Source organism: Camellia sinensis, chromosome 13 (genome assembly GCF_055761805.1).
Source record: "Camellia sinensis isolate YWXY chromosome 13, ASM5576180v1, whole genome shotgun sequence".
NCBI lineage: Eukaryota > Viridiplantae > Streptophyta > Magnoliopsida > Ericales > Theaceae > Camellia > Camellia sinensis.
This window is the reverse complement of record NC_138973.1, coordinates 71,587,060-71,602,551: the sequence shown is the minus strand read 5'-3', so window position 1 is coordinate 71,602,551 and position 15,492 is coordinate 71,587,060. Positions and strand designations below refer to the sequence as shown.

At 34.9% G+C, this 15,492-nt stretch overlaps 2 protein-coding genes across 5 annotated transcripts; one reads left to right on the top strand and one right to left on the bottom strand.

The window, feature by feature from the left end:
* Window positions 1-829: 829 nt before the first annotated feature.
* On the bottom strand, window positions 830-4,770 carry LOC114310707 (uncharacterized). Of its 4 annotated transcripts, XR_014349019.1 has the most exons (6): window positions 4,462-4,770; window positions 4,224-4,331; window positions 3,999-4,086; window positions 2,726-2,937; window positions 1,776-1,854; window positions 830-1,163 (listed from the first exon to the last, which is right to left on the bottom strand). XR_014349019.1 is itself a non-coding variant. In XM_082902498.1 (4 exons), the coding sequence occupies exons 2-4, from the start codon at window positions 4,310-4,312 to the stop codon at window positions 2,737-2,739; spliced, it is 378 nt and encodes a 125-aa protein (XP_082758624.1). In that variant the 5' UTR covers window positions 4,313-4,331; window positions 4,462-4,733; the 3' UTR covers window positions 2,566-2,736. The 4 variants fall into 4 exon arrangements, 1 of the variants encoding a protein (XP_082758624.1); XR_014349020.1 differs by lacking the exon at window positions 2,726-2,937 and having other exon boundaries at window positions 4,462-4,733; XM_082902498.1 differs by lacking the exons at window positions 830-1,163; window positions 1,776-1,854 and having other exon boundaries at window positions 2,566-2,937; window positions 4,462-4,733.
* Window positions 4,771-10,396: 5,626 nt separating this feature from the next.
* LOC114315700 (remorin 1.4) lies at window positions 10,397-12,490 on the top strand. Its single transcript, XM_028262321.2, has 5 exons — window positions 10,397-10,737; window positions 10,815-10,865; window positions 10,989-11,076; window positions 11,561-11,642; window positions 12,141-12,490. Exons 1-5 carry the CDS (start codon window positions 10,560-10,562, stop codon window positions 12,339-12,341), a joined length of 600 nt encoding a protein of 199 aa, XP_028118122.2. The 5' UTR covers window positions 10,397-10,559; the 3' UTR covers window positions 12,342-12,490.
* The last annotated feature ends 3,002 nt before the right edge of the window (window positions 12,491-15,492 follow it).

The window sequence follows — 15,492 nt, the reverse complement described above, 5'->3', positions numbered from 1 at the left end:
CTTTCATAAGTATTTAAAAATTAATTATTCGATAACAAACTTGTTTAGAAAAAATGCATTGGTTCACGGTGTTCTACATTTACTAGATTCAGTGACTTTGTTTAGGGTGAGAGAGAAAGAATTGGGTTTTTGCACTGTGGTGGTGCGTGGGGACCCACATGGTTGTTGTCCTGGGTAAAAACTGAACTGATAGTAGAAGATATGGAAGAGAAAAGTTATGGAATTTTGGTAGTGTTGTTGCCTTATTGACATTACTGTTTTTGTTTATCTACAGAAGTTTTTATTCGTTTTCTTTTATTTCTTCTTTTATTTACTTGAATCATGACATAAGCTCTCTTTACTAACATTTTTTTAATTTATATTCTTGGTAAAAAAAATCCAAGAGTTGCTAATATTAACCACACCACTGTTTCTGCAAGAGAGTTGTTTGTGGCTAAATTAGCATAGTTGGAAATTTTATTGATATGTTGTCAATCTCATCTTAAACTCATTAATGTCTTATGCACGCTATTTGCTTTGCCATGTAGATTTTTTTTTAGAGACAATATGCAATGATGAGCGCATTATTGAAAGAAATATACATCTCAAAATTCTACAAAGCCCTAACTATGCAGAGGAGTATGGCTGCTTACTAAAATGAGCAAATTATTATCTTAGTCTACACTTCTATACTTAGTAAATGTTGTTTTCCTTCAGGACAGATTTTGAAGCTGGATACCAAGACTTCAAAAAGCTGATCTATGTTTCAACTCTTTAGTGCAGTTTTACTTACTACTTATTACAGAATAATAAACCCATTAAGTTAAAAATAAATAAATTATCTTCAAAATGGACAGAAGTATTTTTAGCTTTTATTTAGTATCATTTATTCAACTTACAAAAAGATGCAAAAATCTAACCCAAACCAAACTAATCACAATTTATTATTAACTCTATTGAATTCAAATACTCCCTCAAATTGATCCCAAGCCCCAAACTCACTCAACTTAACATCTAAAATTCAATATTGTTTGTTCACTACTAAGAATACAAGTTTTGAGCTCAACATTTGCGGACAATCTACTATGCCACTAATGTTTGTTGTCCACATGATGCAGTTCATATCAAGACACCACTTGCCATCCAGTCATATCAAGACACCACTTGCAACAAAGACCCATGAACTGCAACAAGAGGAAATGAAATATTAGAAATTGATTTATAGAAATCTACCAATCAAAACAAAGGAAAGGAAAGAAAAAAAAATAATCAAAGTGGTTCATTCATACTAATAGAGATTAGAGAAACAGGGGAGGAACAAAATGGTTTCTCTTTGACTTGAATGTGTTCTCATGGTTGTAATCTAACTTTTTTTGGTGAAATTAGTCAAGTACAAAAATGATAAGCCAAGTGTAAAACTTGTTAACAATGATCAAACTAAGAAAGAATACACACATACATATAGAGAGAGAGGGGCCAAACTTGCTAAAGAGTGATGTCCATCATAAATAAAAATTTTCCAGACACACACACATACACATACACAAGTAAATCAGCAACAAATTGTAGAAGAGGTAATAATTTGAAAACAAAAAAAACAAAAACAAAAGCAAACCATTCAAAATTTCAATCAGCAATCAAAGAATGTAACCTATTCAAATCCACAACCCAACACACACACACACACACACAAAAAAAAATCAAAAACATTAAAAAAAAAAACAAAACAAAAAAACAAAATCCTAACCAATTATGATAAATATGACAATGTTAATCTATTGCGACCATTCAATTACCTTGAAGTCCTGAGCAATTTCATGGACAAGCCTCTTGAATGGAAGCTTCAAGATCAGGAGCTCAATACTCTTTTGGTACCTACAAATTTCGTTACACATCAATTAATTAAGATAACAAAGAATCTAAAAAACACAAGAATTGTTATAAATATAATAACCATAATTCAAGCTTTAATTCACTAAGTAGAGAAGAATTTACTTGCCAAAAGAGGTGACTTCCTAGTTGTAAGAAGGGGTACCAAAATAATTTGTTTATTTAGAACAGCAAAAACCAGTGAACTCAACACTATCATGAAGAGCCAAAGACAAAGGCATTAAATCTGCTTCAAAAACTATGAAATATAGTGGCTAAGGATTTGCAAACCATCATTTAAAAACCAATGCTGTGAAGCCACAATCTAACAAAAGCAAAGTTACTATTGAAGCAACACTATATATAACATTTTTTTTTATTTGATATTTTGAGAGAAAAATCTAAAAAAAAATAGCGAAGTAACTACTAAAATAACATTCCTAAACTTTAGTATTTTGTCGTTATTCATTACTAAAATATAGCAATAACCGTCTGTTTGCAATTGAATCATTAGAGATGCTGTTAGGTAATAGCAAGAACATTGCTTCAAGACAACAATTTAGAAGCCTTCAAGCTTCATAAACTAAAATAAAAATAAAATAAAAATGGTCACTATATCAAACGCATTAACATCTACAATTTATTTCACAATAATTGAATCTGATAGCCATTTTAACAAGAAAATTACCCGAACAAGCAGGGTAAGCTAAGAGAGGGTATCATAAAATAGGCATAGCCTGGTGGAATTTCATTTTCATGGGAATTCTGAAAGTAGAAGAATTCTACATCACAGGTAGAACGACGACAACAAAGAATGCAGCAGTAGTGTAACCTCGTCTAGTTACTACTTTGTTCACAAAGAAAAATGAAAACTTACAAAATAATATATCAGACATCACTTTTGATGGCCACAAACATGGGGGGATGCAAATTATAGGCAGAAGCCTGAATCAAAATAAAAATCTTCTCATTTCCTTTCTTCTGTGGAGCAGATAAAGCTTCAAGGTTAAGATCTCCAACACCCTTAGTTGGACCAATGCTGCAATGAGCAGTGTTGTGCGATTCAATAGCATCCTTTATTTTTTTAAACTGTTAAAAGTATTCAAAACCATCAAAAAGTTAGGTATCCTTTGAATGACATCTTCAAAAGAAAAAAAGAAAATTCATATTTCACATTATAAGCATGTCTCTCATGTCTATTAGTACAAGTCTTGTCAGTATCTTATAATTCACGACCCAATCCATTTAGAGGTAAATTGATATGTATCACTAATACATGCTGGGGCAGGAACCCATGAGCCAGTTGGGATTCCATAGGCTCTATGATTCCCCAAACCAGCTCTTGGCCCTACTGGCAGAACTGGCCAGGGGTAAATCTTATATTGAATGTATCTTAAGGTGCAAATATGATGCATATGATAAAATGATATGATATACAACACATGAATGGTTAAATTTTCTTTAGCATTGGTGCAAAAGATAAATGAACATTTAAGAAATTAATGTTGTTAAAATGTTCATTTTTTATCAAAATTAAAAAAATGTTAGAAAGGTTCATTAAGATGAATAAGAACTTCTTTCGTTTTTGTCAACTTGTTTCACAAATATCTACTTGTTTAGTATATTATGACATTGATAAGCCCACCCACGTCCACTGAAGCTTGAAGTTCTTGTAGTAGACAAAATATTTGAAACTAAAAAGTTGCAAACCAAAGAACGAAGACCTACCTAAAGTGTTAACAGTGAGAGAAATATATTATACAGCTCTTATAAGTAATAGACATTTGAGGTAAACTTTCTAAATAGTTCTATTTAGATTTAGAAATTCCTTTTTCTCTTTATCTTTTCCTTTCATTTTCTTGTATATTGGATTAACTTCAAGCGAATTCTATTTGAAAATACCAAATCAATTTTTATTTTTTATTTTTTTATGTTTTAGTTTTGGTTTTAAATACATAAAGAAACTAAAACTAACAGCATGAATTTCATGCCAATTAAGATGATCAATTTCTAGCAAATTATGTTAAAAAATACCATGAAATTACTTTTTTTTTTTTTTTTGGCAGGACAAAAACAAACTAAAACTAACAACATTAGCAGTAGCAGTAATATTACTTGAAAAAACTTTTTAAAATTAAAAATTAAAAGACCTTGGATTCATTATGGCAATGCCTGCAATCAAATATCTCATCACAACAAGGTGCTCTGATCTTGCATCTCCTTCTGTAATGTGAGCACCTGACAATTATATATACACAAATATATATTATCTCCAAATTTTAACCAAAAAAAAAAAAGGTGAGAGAATCTAAACAAACAAATGGGTTAGAAATTGTAAATATTTATAAAAAAAATTAAAAAAATTAAAGAATTACCCAAAACTTCCAGATCCCATCTCCATCAAAGACTCATCTTCCGACCCATGAGAGGTGTTGCTCATCTGGGGATCCAAACCACTCTCCATTTCTGGGTACGCTCAAAATCTACATCAAACCCACATCATAAAAAGCCAAATAAAGATTAGATCTGCATATACAAATACCAGTATAAATCATATATAACACCCAAAATAATAATAATAATAATAAGGGAAAAAAGAGATAAAAATCGGACCCAGAAAGCTGAGAAAAAAATGGGATTTTGTGGGAGAGGTGAGGAGTATGAGAGAAACGAAGAGTCCAAGGCTATTAGGTAGACTCCTTTTATGAGAGAAACGAAAGCTGAACCAGTCTCGCCGCCGATTGAAACCCTTCCCCTTCAACCCCAGTCAAACACCCTCTATCTTCTCTCTCTCAGATTAGGTTTGCTCACTGTTTTGAAACAGTGTCGCGAAATTAAGGGCTCTACAAAACTGAAAGGAAATGAAAAAAAGGGCGGGGAAAGGCAGAGGGAAAAAAATGGGGGAAATTAAGAGGAAAATTTGGGCGGCCCGTCCAGTGAGTCAGTGAAAAAAAGAGGAAAATTTGTTTTATTTTTATTTTAATAATTTTTTTTTTATTTTGTAGAAGTAGAGGTAATATTTTAATAAAAAATATTTTTTGTTAAAATAAAATTAATTTTTTATGGTCAATGAAAAATATTTTTTTGTGACCCATTTTTTTTTTGTTACTAAAAATCAAGAGCTAATTTTTTGTGGTAGAGAAGAGGGAGCGGCAATAATAGTAAAGGTGGTGGATAAGAGGTGATGGTGATGGCAAAAGAGATTAGAGGTAATAGAGACAGAGAGAGAAAGAGATATAGAGAGAGAAAGAGATAGAGACAAACAGATAGACAGAAAAAGAGAGAGAAATAAGAGATGAGCGAGAGATAGACAAAGAGAGAGATAAATGGAGCGAAAAGAGATGATCGAGAGAAAGACATAGAAAAAGTTGGAGACAGAGAGAGAAGAAAGATGAGCGAGAGAGACAGAGATAGAGAGAAGAGAGATGAACAAGAGAGATAGAGAAAGAAGAGAAATGAGAGAGATGAAGAGAAGAGAGATAAAGAGAAGAGAGATGAACGAAAGACAAAGAGAGAAAGAGACAGAGACAAAGACAGACAAACAGACAGAAAAGAGTGATGAGTGAGAAAGAGACAGAGAGAGGGGTAGAGAGTGGGACACAGAAAAAGAGACAGAGAAATAAAAGAGATGAACGAGAGAGACAGAGAGAAGAAAGATGAGCGAAAGAGACAGAGAGAGAAGAGAGATGAGCGGGAGAGATAGAGAGAAGAAAGATAAGTGAAAGAGATAGAGGGAGAAAAGATATGAGAGAAGAGATAGATGAGTGAGAGACACACAGAGAGAGAGAGAGAGAGAGTCAGATAGACAGACAGACAGACAGATAGAGAAGAGTGATGAGTAATAGAGAGAAAGAGAAGAGAGAGAGGAAGATGAAAAAATGGATAAAAAGAGATAGATAAAGAAAAATAGAGAAAAAAGAGTGAAAATATATAAACGAGAGAAAGACAGAGAGAGATAAAGAGAAGAGAGAGAAAATAGATGGACGAGAGACACAGAGAGAAAGAGAGAGACAGACAAACAGACAGACAGAGAAGAGTGATGAGTGAGAGAGAGAAAGAGAAAAGAGACAGAGACATAGAGAGAAAGAGACAGACAGACAGACAGACAGACAGAGAAGAGTGATGAGTGAGAGAGAGAAAGAGAAAAGAGACAGAGACAGAGACAAAGAGACAGGATTTGGGGGTTTTGGTAACCCGAGCGGGAATGGAAAAAAAATGGCGGGCCGAGGGGGGAGATTAGGGGTTACTAAAAATCATGAACTAATTTTTTGTGGTAGAGGATAGGGAGCGGCAGTAGTGGTGAAGGTGGTAGATAAGAGGTGATAGTGGCGGTGGTGGTGATAGCGAATGAGATTAGTGGTGAAGTTGTGGTAGTGGTAGAGGAGATAGAGTAGCGGTGGTGGATGAGAGATAATGGTAGTAGTAATGGTGGTAGTGAAGTGGTGGTAATGGTGGTAGTAATGATAGTCGTAGAGGCGAAGTGGCAACAGTGGTAGTAGTTGTGGTAGTGGAATGTCATTTGCAGTAGTGGTGAAGGTGGTAGAGGAGATGGGTGGTGAGAGAGAAATGAGTGAGAGACAGATAGAGAAGAGAGATAGAGACAGAGATAGAGACAGAGTGATGAGCGATAGAAAGACAAAGTGGTCACTAAAAGTGCATTTTCTTGTAGTGTCTCGATAAATCAAAGATAGCTTGGTAAATAAAAAAGAAGGGAGAGCAGAGTAAGCAAGGCGAACATAATGAGGGAAAGACAAATAGACAGGCAGATAGAGAGAAAAAGAGTGATGAGTGAAAGAGAGTGAGAGACAGAGAGAGAAAGAGAGAGAGAGAGAGACAGACAGAAAGAGAGAGAAACAAGAGATGAGTGAGAGAGGCAGAGAGAGAAGACAAATGAGAGAGATAGAGAGAAGACAGATGAGCGAGAGACAAAGAGACAAAGAGAGAAAGAGAGAGATAGAGAGACAGATAAGAGTGATGAGTTAGAGAGAGAAAGAGAATAGAGAGAAACAAAGCGAGAAAAAGATAGAGAGTGAAAGATAGAAAAAGAGACAGAGAGAGAAGAGAGATGAACGAGAGAGATAGAGAGAAGAGAGATGAACGAAAGAGACAGAAAGAGAAAAGAGATGAGAGAAGATATAAATGAGTGAGAGACACATAGAGAGATAGATAGACAGACACACAGACAGACAGACAGAGAAAAGTGATGAATGAAAGAGAGAAAGAGAAGAGAGAGAGGAAGATGAAAAATGAGTGAAAAGAGATAGAGAGGGGGGGGTAAGAAGAGATTAGGGATTTTTGGTTTTGGGCAGGGTGGTTTGAGATTGAGGATTTTTTGTTTGGGATGGGGGTATTACAAAACGCGAATGGGAAAAAAAAAAGGAAGGGGAACGGGAAAAAAAATGGAGGAGAAACATAGCGGGAATAAAAAAAAAAATCAGTCACAAATGAAATTTAAACAACAAAACATGGTTTAACCTTTTTTTTTTTTTTTGCGACGGGGGTTGCCATCGCCAAAACAATTTATTTTGTGTTAAAATATTTTTTTTTTGTAGTTAATGATTTTTTTTATAAAAAAAAATCTTTTTTTTTAAGTTATAGATTGAAAATTTATTTGTTTTATTTTTATTTTAATGAAAAAAAATTATAATTATTATTTTAATCAAAAAGTCACATTTTTTTGCGACGGCAAGTTGTGCCGTCTCAAAAAGGCACATTTTTCGCGACGGCAAGTTGTATCGTCTAAAAAAGTCATTTTTTTTTTGCGACAGTAAGCTGTGCCGTTTCAAAAAGGCACATTTTTTGCGGCGGCAAGTTGCGCCTTCTCAAAAAGTCATATTTTTTGCGACGGCAAATTGTGTCGTCTCAAAATGTCACATTTTCGCGACGGCAAGTTATACCATCTCAAAAAGTCATATTTTTTTTGCGACGGCAAATTGTGCCTTCTCAAAAATGCACATTTTTTGCGACAGCAAATTGTGTCATCTCAAAAGGTCACATTTTTTGCGATGGCAAGTTGTGCTGTCTCAAAAAGTCACATTTTTTGCGACGGCAAATGTGCTGTGGCAAAAAGTTCCGTCTCATAAGCCCACTTTTCTTGTAGTGTATGCTATATGTGTTAGTGGTTATGAGATATGTGGGTAATTGTTATAAGCAAAGTGGTGTCAAAGGGTGTTTGGTTATGCTATATGTGTTAATGGTTATGAGATATGTGGGTAATTGTTATGAGCAAAGTGGTGTGGGTGTTTGGTTATGCTATATGTGTTAGTGGTTATGAGATAGGTGGCTAATGGTTATGAGCAAAGTGGTGTCAAAGGGTGTTTGGTTATGCTATATGTGTTAGTGGTTATGAGATATGTGGGTAATAATTATGAGCAAAGTGGTGTCAAAGGGTGTTTAGTTATGCTATATGTGTTAGTGGTTATGAGATATGTAGGTAATGGTTATGAGTGGTTATGAGATATGTGAGTAATGGTTATGAGCAAAGTGGTGTCAAAGGGTGTTTGGTTATGCTATATGTGTTAGTAGTTATGAGATATGTGGGTAGTGGTTATGAGATATGTGGGTAATGGTTATGAACAAAGTGGTGTCAAAGGGTATTTGGTTATACTATATGTGTTAGTGGTTATGAGATATGTGGGTAATGGTTATGAGTGGTTATGAGATATGTGGGTAATGGTTATGAGCAAAGTAGTGTCAAAGGGTATTTGGTTATGCTATATGTGTTAGTGGTTATGAGATATATGGGTAATGGTTATGAGTGGTTATGAGATATGTGAGTAATGGTTATGAGCAAAGTGGTGTCAAAGGGTATTTGGTTATGCCATATGTGTTAGTGGTTATGAGATATGTGGGTAATGGTTATGAGCAAAGTGGTGTCAAAGGGTATTTGGTTATGCTATATGTGTTAGTGGTTATGAGATATGTGGGTAATGGTTATGAGTGGCTATGAGATATGTGAGCAATGGTTATAAGCAAAGTGGTGTCAAAGGCTATTTGGTTATGCTATATATGTTAGTGGTTATGAGATATGTGGGTAATGGTTATGAGCAAAGTGGTGTCAAAGGGTATTTAGTTATGCTATATGTGTTAGTGGTTATGAGATATGTGGGTAATGGTTATGAGCAAAGTAGTGCCAAAGGGTATTTGGTTATGCTATATGTGTTAGTGGTTATGAGATATGTAGGTAATGGTTATGAGTGGTTATGAGATATGTGAGTAATTGTTATAAGCAAAGTGGTGTCAAAGGGTATTTGGTTATGCTATATGTGTTAGTGGTTATGAGATATATGGGTAATGGTTATGAGCAAAGTGGTGTCAAAGGGTGTGGTTATGCTATATGTATTAATGGTTATGAGTTATGAGATATTGGTTATGTGACTAGTGGTTGTGAGATATGTGGTGTTGGTTATTAGACATGTGACTAGTAGTTATGAGATATGTGATGTTGGTTATGATCAAAGTGACGTGGTTATGAGCAAAAAGGTGTTAATTATAAGATATGTGATTAGTGGTTATGAGATATGTGATATTGGTTATGACAAAAAGGTGTTGGTTACATGATATGTGACTAGTGGTTATGAGATATGTGATGTTGGTTATGACTCAAAGGGATTGGTTATGAGATGTGGTTATGATATATGTGGGTAGTAGTTATGAGATATGTAATTAGTGGTTATGAGATATGTGATATTAGTTATGACAAAAAGGTATTGGTTACGAGATATGTGACTAGTGGTTATGAGATATGTGATATTGGTTTTGACTCAAAGGAATTGGTTATGAGATGTGGTTATGATGTATGTGGATAGTAGTTATGAAATATGTGATCAATAGTTATGAGATATGTGATATTTGTTATGATCAAAGTGGTGTTGGTTATGAGATATGTGATTATGATTATGAAACATGTGATATTAGTTATGAACAAAATGGTGTTGATTATGAGACGTGGTTATGAAATATGTGATATTAGTTATGAACAAAATGGTGTTGGTTATGAGATGTAGTTATAGCTAAGTTATGATCAATTTGATTATAGTTATGAATAAATATGATTTTAGCTCATAACTATAAAAAGTGACCTGTTTAGCAGGTCACTTTTAATGATGTGGCTCAATCTTAACCATTGATTTTGTATGTACCGTACATTTTTTTGTACAAAATGTACTATAGACTTTCCCACTTTTTCCATTTCCCTTTCCAAATCCCTCATCAAATCTCTCAACCAAACACAGTATAATATTCATGAGCATTCCATTGCCATTTTCCATAGCAAACTTCTCTACAGAGATGAATTCCTTTTCTTCATCAACTTTTTTTAGGTTATGCGTGACATGTATATAATACATAGTTGTTATTATGTAGCAAATTTGTTAATGAGATACGACAAATCACAACGAGTAATTTTGCTATAATCTTTTGAGAACCCGATATACAATTAATTGGGTTGAACATAAGGAAAATGGTATATAATAGGTAGAAAAGAGGAGAAAATAAAAGCCCATAAAACTTTGTTTCTTACATCCTAATAAGTCGCCTATTGTGGCAGCACCCAACTCTTATTTCTACCAACAACCTCGTATAGCTATGGGTGTACCCATCTTGGTCTGTCTCTAAATTTTCTGAAGATTTTCTCTGCCTAGCAATACCTTGAATCTTGTAAGATTTGTGGTGCTGATCTTTGAGCATTTATATATTATATACATATAACTATGGTAGAAGAGGAAAACAAGAAAGTTGAATCTGAAGCAACTCAGGCGGTGGAAGCACCATCACCCCAAGAGGCCCCTGCAGATGCAAAAGACCACAATGACGCTGCATCGGAGAAAAGTCTTGCCCCAATCCCGGAGGAGAGGAACTCTGACTCCAAATCCCCTGCAACCATTCAAAGTAAAATCTCTCTCTCTCTCTCTCTTGCCTGATCGCATAACTGTCTGAAACTGTTCGAGATTTTGGGTTTGTGACAGAGTTTTCAGATTCGGCAGATGAAATGAAATCAGGGGATGCAGTTGACAGAGGTACAATTTTTTGGGATTAATGTCTATAATTTTTTTTTTTTTTTTGGGTATATGCATAAGTTGATTACTCAATTGAATTGTGACATACACTTGTAAATTTTGGGTTCGTATTGATTGTTTCAGATGCTCTTCTTGCACGGGTTGTAACAGAGAAGAGATTGGCTTTGATTAAAGCATGGGAAGAAAGTGAAAAAACAAAAGCAGAGAACAAGTATGATTGATTACATACATTCTCTTTCACTAATCTGTTTTTGATGGTGGTGGTTGTGGTGGTTGTTGGTGCTAACGTTCTCTTTTCATTGCTTAGCCATTAATCAATTTGCATATAATAGCATAATTGGAAAGTAGTTACTATGTTTCTTGAACACAATTGACAAAGAAAGAAAAAAAAAAAAAAAAACTACCACACAATTATATTTCTCCATTGATGTGTAACCTTGGGACTCCCTACATGCACTTCATATGAATTCAATACAATGGATTTAATACTTCACGTTATCATTCAAAGATGGCACAAATTTGTTCTCTTCAAATCCAAGTCTTTTCTTTTTCTTTTTTTTTTTTTTTTTTTTCAATTCATTTATCTATGATAAGCTCTCTTATTTTATTTTATTTTTATTTTATGGGATAATTTTTCTATAACAAGCTTGAACTCTTGAATTATTGTGAGTTAATGCTCCGAAACTATTGATTAGGGCATATAAAAAGTTATCAGCCATTGGAGCGTGGGAGAACAGTAGAAAAGCAATTGTAGAAGCTCAGCTAAAGAAGATTGAGGTAAATATATTTTTTCTCTACTAAATTTCTTAAACAAACATCTTCCGGTTGTTACAGCCTCAACATGATAAAAGCTGCCAAACACATGTTGATCCGTTTCCATTTTAATTACCTTTTTCCACTTTATTATAAGAATAGTATTAGGGATCATGAAAAAAAATCATGAAATGCTTTATAGATATTTTTCATCCATTGATTAGCGTGTTGTGTTTTCTTGTATGTGTAATCTAACGGTAGATAATTTTTCATAATCATTTTCATGATCCGTAACCTAATTATTTGGAAACAAAAAAGAATTGATTCAAAACTATCTATTTATCGCACTCTCTTATCAGCAAAACTATGATTAAAATCACACTATTCAAAATTCCCTACATTCTAAAGACATAAGAAAGGTTACAAAATTCACTAGTCCAAATGTCACATTAAAGCATAGAAATTGTTTAGTGCAATTTTATTTGAGTCGATATTGTTCTCATAGAACACTAACATGAACAGGAAAAACTTGAAAAGAAGAGGGCAGAATATGCAGAGAAGATGAACAACAAGAAGTCTGAAATCCACAAGGCAGCAGAAGAAAAGAGAGCGATGGTCGAGGCCAAACGTGGAGAGGATATTCTCACTGTAGAAGAGATAGCTGCAAAATTCCGTTCAACTGGCAATACTCCAAAGAGGATATTTGGATGCTTTCGCTTCTGATTTCTTAGGCTAAAACCAAACAACACACCTATGGAATTTAACACTTTGTTTTCTTTGTTGCTAAGCTTGTTTGAATTGTTTTCTTGTGTAATAATCCAGTGTGATTTTATACATCTGTCTTATAAGTATGTAAGAAAAGAAAAGAAAAAGGAAGGAAAGACGGAAAAAGAAACAGAGAAAAAAAAAATGTCTCTTTCAATGTTCTATCTCTGCGAAAACTTAATCCTAAATGAAAAATCTAGAAATCCGCTAGATATTGATTTGTGATTATGTATCAATTTTAAGCAATAAAACAATCAGAATCAAACAATCGACAAATCGACACAACGATTTTAACGTGGAAAAACCACAATTGGAGCACCTCCAATTGTGATAAAAAAACTACGGGCAACAGTCACAAAATAATCTACTAAGAAGATATAAAGGAATTACACAGGTATATTCTCAATTACCTAGCGAATCTACGCCCGAATTGAACCAACCCCTATGTGCCTCTTCCAGTCCCGTCTTCACCTCGGAATTGTCTTGACGATGAGCCACATCAGAATCCACTAAAGCTTCAAGCTTGAATTCTTCAAAATTCACTGAAAAACAACTCTCTTTTGTGTAGAATAAACGAACAAACCTTTGATGATGTATGCTTCTTAAACCATGAGTTGAATACTCAATGAAACATCAAAGAAAACTAGCAAAATAACCCCAAATATAAACCCTAGAACCCAAGAAGAAGATTTGGAGGCATTACCCTAGATTTGGACTGAAACACGTATTTATAGAAAACTGTCCCGCGATCTCCACTCGAGTTGGACTGAAACACGTATTTATAGAAAACTGCCCCGCGATCGTTGGAATGGCTGCTTGAGCGAACCTATGCTCGAGCGCTGGAAATCCTGCTCGAGCGGAAAAAAAACATCTCGCAGTATTTTTGCAGGCGATCAAACTTCTGGAACCAAGGATTCTTCGCTCGAGCGGACAGGCAATTTCTAGGCAATTTTGCATTTTCCTTCAAGGGTGCTGCCCCTCAACCCCGCCGTGGCGTTGCCCCAGACCCGCCAAAGGGCGCTGCCCCCTGGACCCCCGCGAGCTAACGGGGCAGCTCGATCGCCGTCATAGTCAGCGAAGTGGCAATCTTGCAAGAATTAAACACCACAAACTTCTCTGCAAAGCACGATTCGGGTTGGATTCGCATATAATAAACTCATAGCCTCACTAAAATAAAAGTGTGAAAACAAGTACAACTGAAAGGAGTTTTGTCAAACGGGATTACCAAGAATAAAAACCTAACAATCTCCCTATTTGGCAATGCCGTGACAAAACACACCTAACAAATAAAATCCTAAACACCCCAACTCATAACAGCCAACAAAAGCCAACTTCTTTCTCAAGGTCATGATCTGCAAAACAGTTATTAGTGCCACAATCTCCAAAACAACTATTAGTCCCACAAGAGTATATGAAAAAGCAATAAACATATGACAAGATTATCTTGAAGTAAAGATTATCTTTAAGTATGAGATGGAAAACATGAATAGATTTGACTTGGAGATTTTAAGACCATGTAGCATGAATAGATGAAAACTAAGACACATGCACCCTTCACATGACATGAATACATGAAAAACAACTTTCTCTCCCTTTTTGTCACGAATTGACAAAGGAAGCTCAATCAACTAAAGCAAGATCAAGAAGAAAATAGTAAGCAAACAGAGCATAGTAACATGCAAAACAACTATAGCCAATTTCCCTTACCAAACAAATCAAAGTGTCCATGTTAAAAAACTCTTGTAATGATAAACCAAACTCCTCCTCACTAAAAACAATGAACAAGAAGAAAATGACAAAAAATAATATGGTGGAGCAAGTAAGGAATTTCAGATTTGTACCTTGAAACACATAAGATTATCCAAGGAGCACAATTACTTGAAAACACAATGTGCACAGCTTCTAGAAGATTTCTCATAAAAGAAAGTGATGCATTATGTGAAAAGCATAGATCCCATGATAAAAGTGTGTGTGTGACTCTTGAAGTTCGACAAACACTAGATTCAAATGCTAGTAGTGATATGAAAGCTGGACCTCCGACAAGAGAATCTAAGCACAACTAAGGAAAGTCAAACCACTAAGAATCAAGGGGTATTTGTTGAGTAATAGCGGAGGCTCCCTCTCAATCAATGAATCCTTTTTTTTCACATTTTTTTTTCTTTTGCACATTTTTTTTTTCTTTTGCACACTCATTGGTGGCTGACACGCTCAAGAGTATGGAAACCGAACCAGAGAAGCATGGATATAATAAGGATAGCCTGGTTAGTGACTCTGAGGTAGCCTTTTCCTCATGCCTGGAGTCCAAAGAACAGAGGGGAAAGCCGTGGAGATGCAAAAAGATGGAAGGTGGTTAAGAGACTAAACATCACCCATGATATGCTAGTATAGGTTAATTCCTCTAGAAAAGCAAAAGATACAATGCCAGAAGTCCATAGAGAAAAATAATCACTAAGGCGGAAGACTCCAAAATTTGCTAATCCAAGAGTGTGTACAGAATGAGACATACTAATCAAAGAACACACACTCCAAAATGAGTAATGACCACAGAAATCACACACATATTAACATGTAATAGATATTCTCATCAATTCCAATATGCACCAAGGACATCTCAAAAATTTCAAGCTTGCGAAACCACATACTAAGAAAATCTTTTTGGTTTTTTTTTTTCCAAAAATAAAGCAACACAAAAATGAACAAGCTCACATTTTTTTTTTTCCAAACAAAGCAAGACAGAAAACAAACACGCACTCATTAAATGACTCAAAAAGAAAACACACAGAAACCCAAAAACTAAAACGAATAAACAAATTAACACAAGTCAAGTTTTCTCACCCAAACCGCTTTAGTATGAAGAAAGTTATGAGAATTTCAGTTCTTGGGTGGTGTCTTGATGTTGTGGTTCCCTTCCTTTTCAATGGGAACTCGTCCAGACGTGGTTTCCAACTTCCTATTTATAGGTCTAGGCAAATGCAAACTCGCTCTATGTTTGGTCTCAAGCACATCAAAATAACGAGGTCTAATATGACCCTTAACCTCATTACTGCCAATGAAGTGTCTCCTACCCCACGAGATGTTGGAATTTATTCCATCTCTATGAGACACTCTC

Bases quoted from the DNA above. Each gene is read 5' to 3' on its own strand.
- LOC114310707 (XM_082902498.1), bottom strand. From the start codon at position 4,312: ATGGAGAGTGGTTTGGATCCCCAGATGAGCAACACCTCTCATGGGTCG. The intron at 4,087-4,223 runs GTAATTCTTTAA...TATAATTGTCAG, and splicing joins ATGGGATCTGGAAGTTTTGG to GTGCTCACATTACAGAAGGA. The intron at 2,938-3,998 runs GTCTTTTAATTT...TACTTTTAACAG, and splicing joins ATTGCCATAATGAATCCAAG to TTTAAAAAAATAAAGGATGC.
- LOC114315700 (XM_028262321.2), top strand. From the start codon at position 10,560: ATGGTAGAAGAGGAAAACAAGAAAGTTGAATCTGAAGCAACTCAGGCG. The intron at 10,866-10,988 runs GTACAATTTTTT...TGATTGTTTCAG, and splicing joins AGGGGATGCAGTTGACAGAG to ATGCTCTTCTTGCACGGGTT. The intron at 11,643-12,140 runs GTAAATATATTT...TAACATGAACAG, and splicing joins CTCAGCTAAAGAAGATTGAG to GAAAAACTTGAAAAGAAGAG.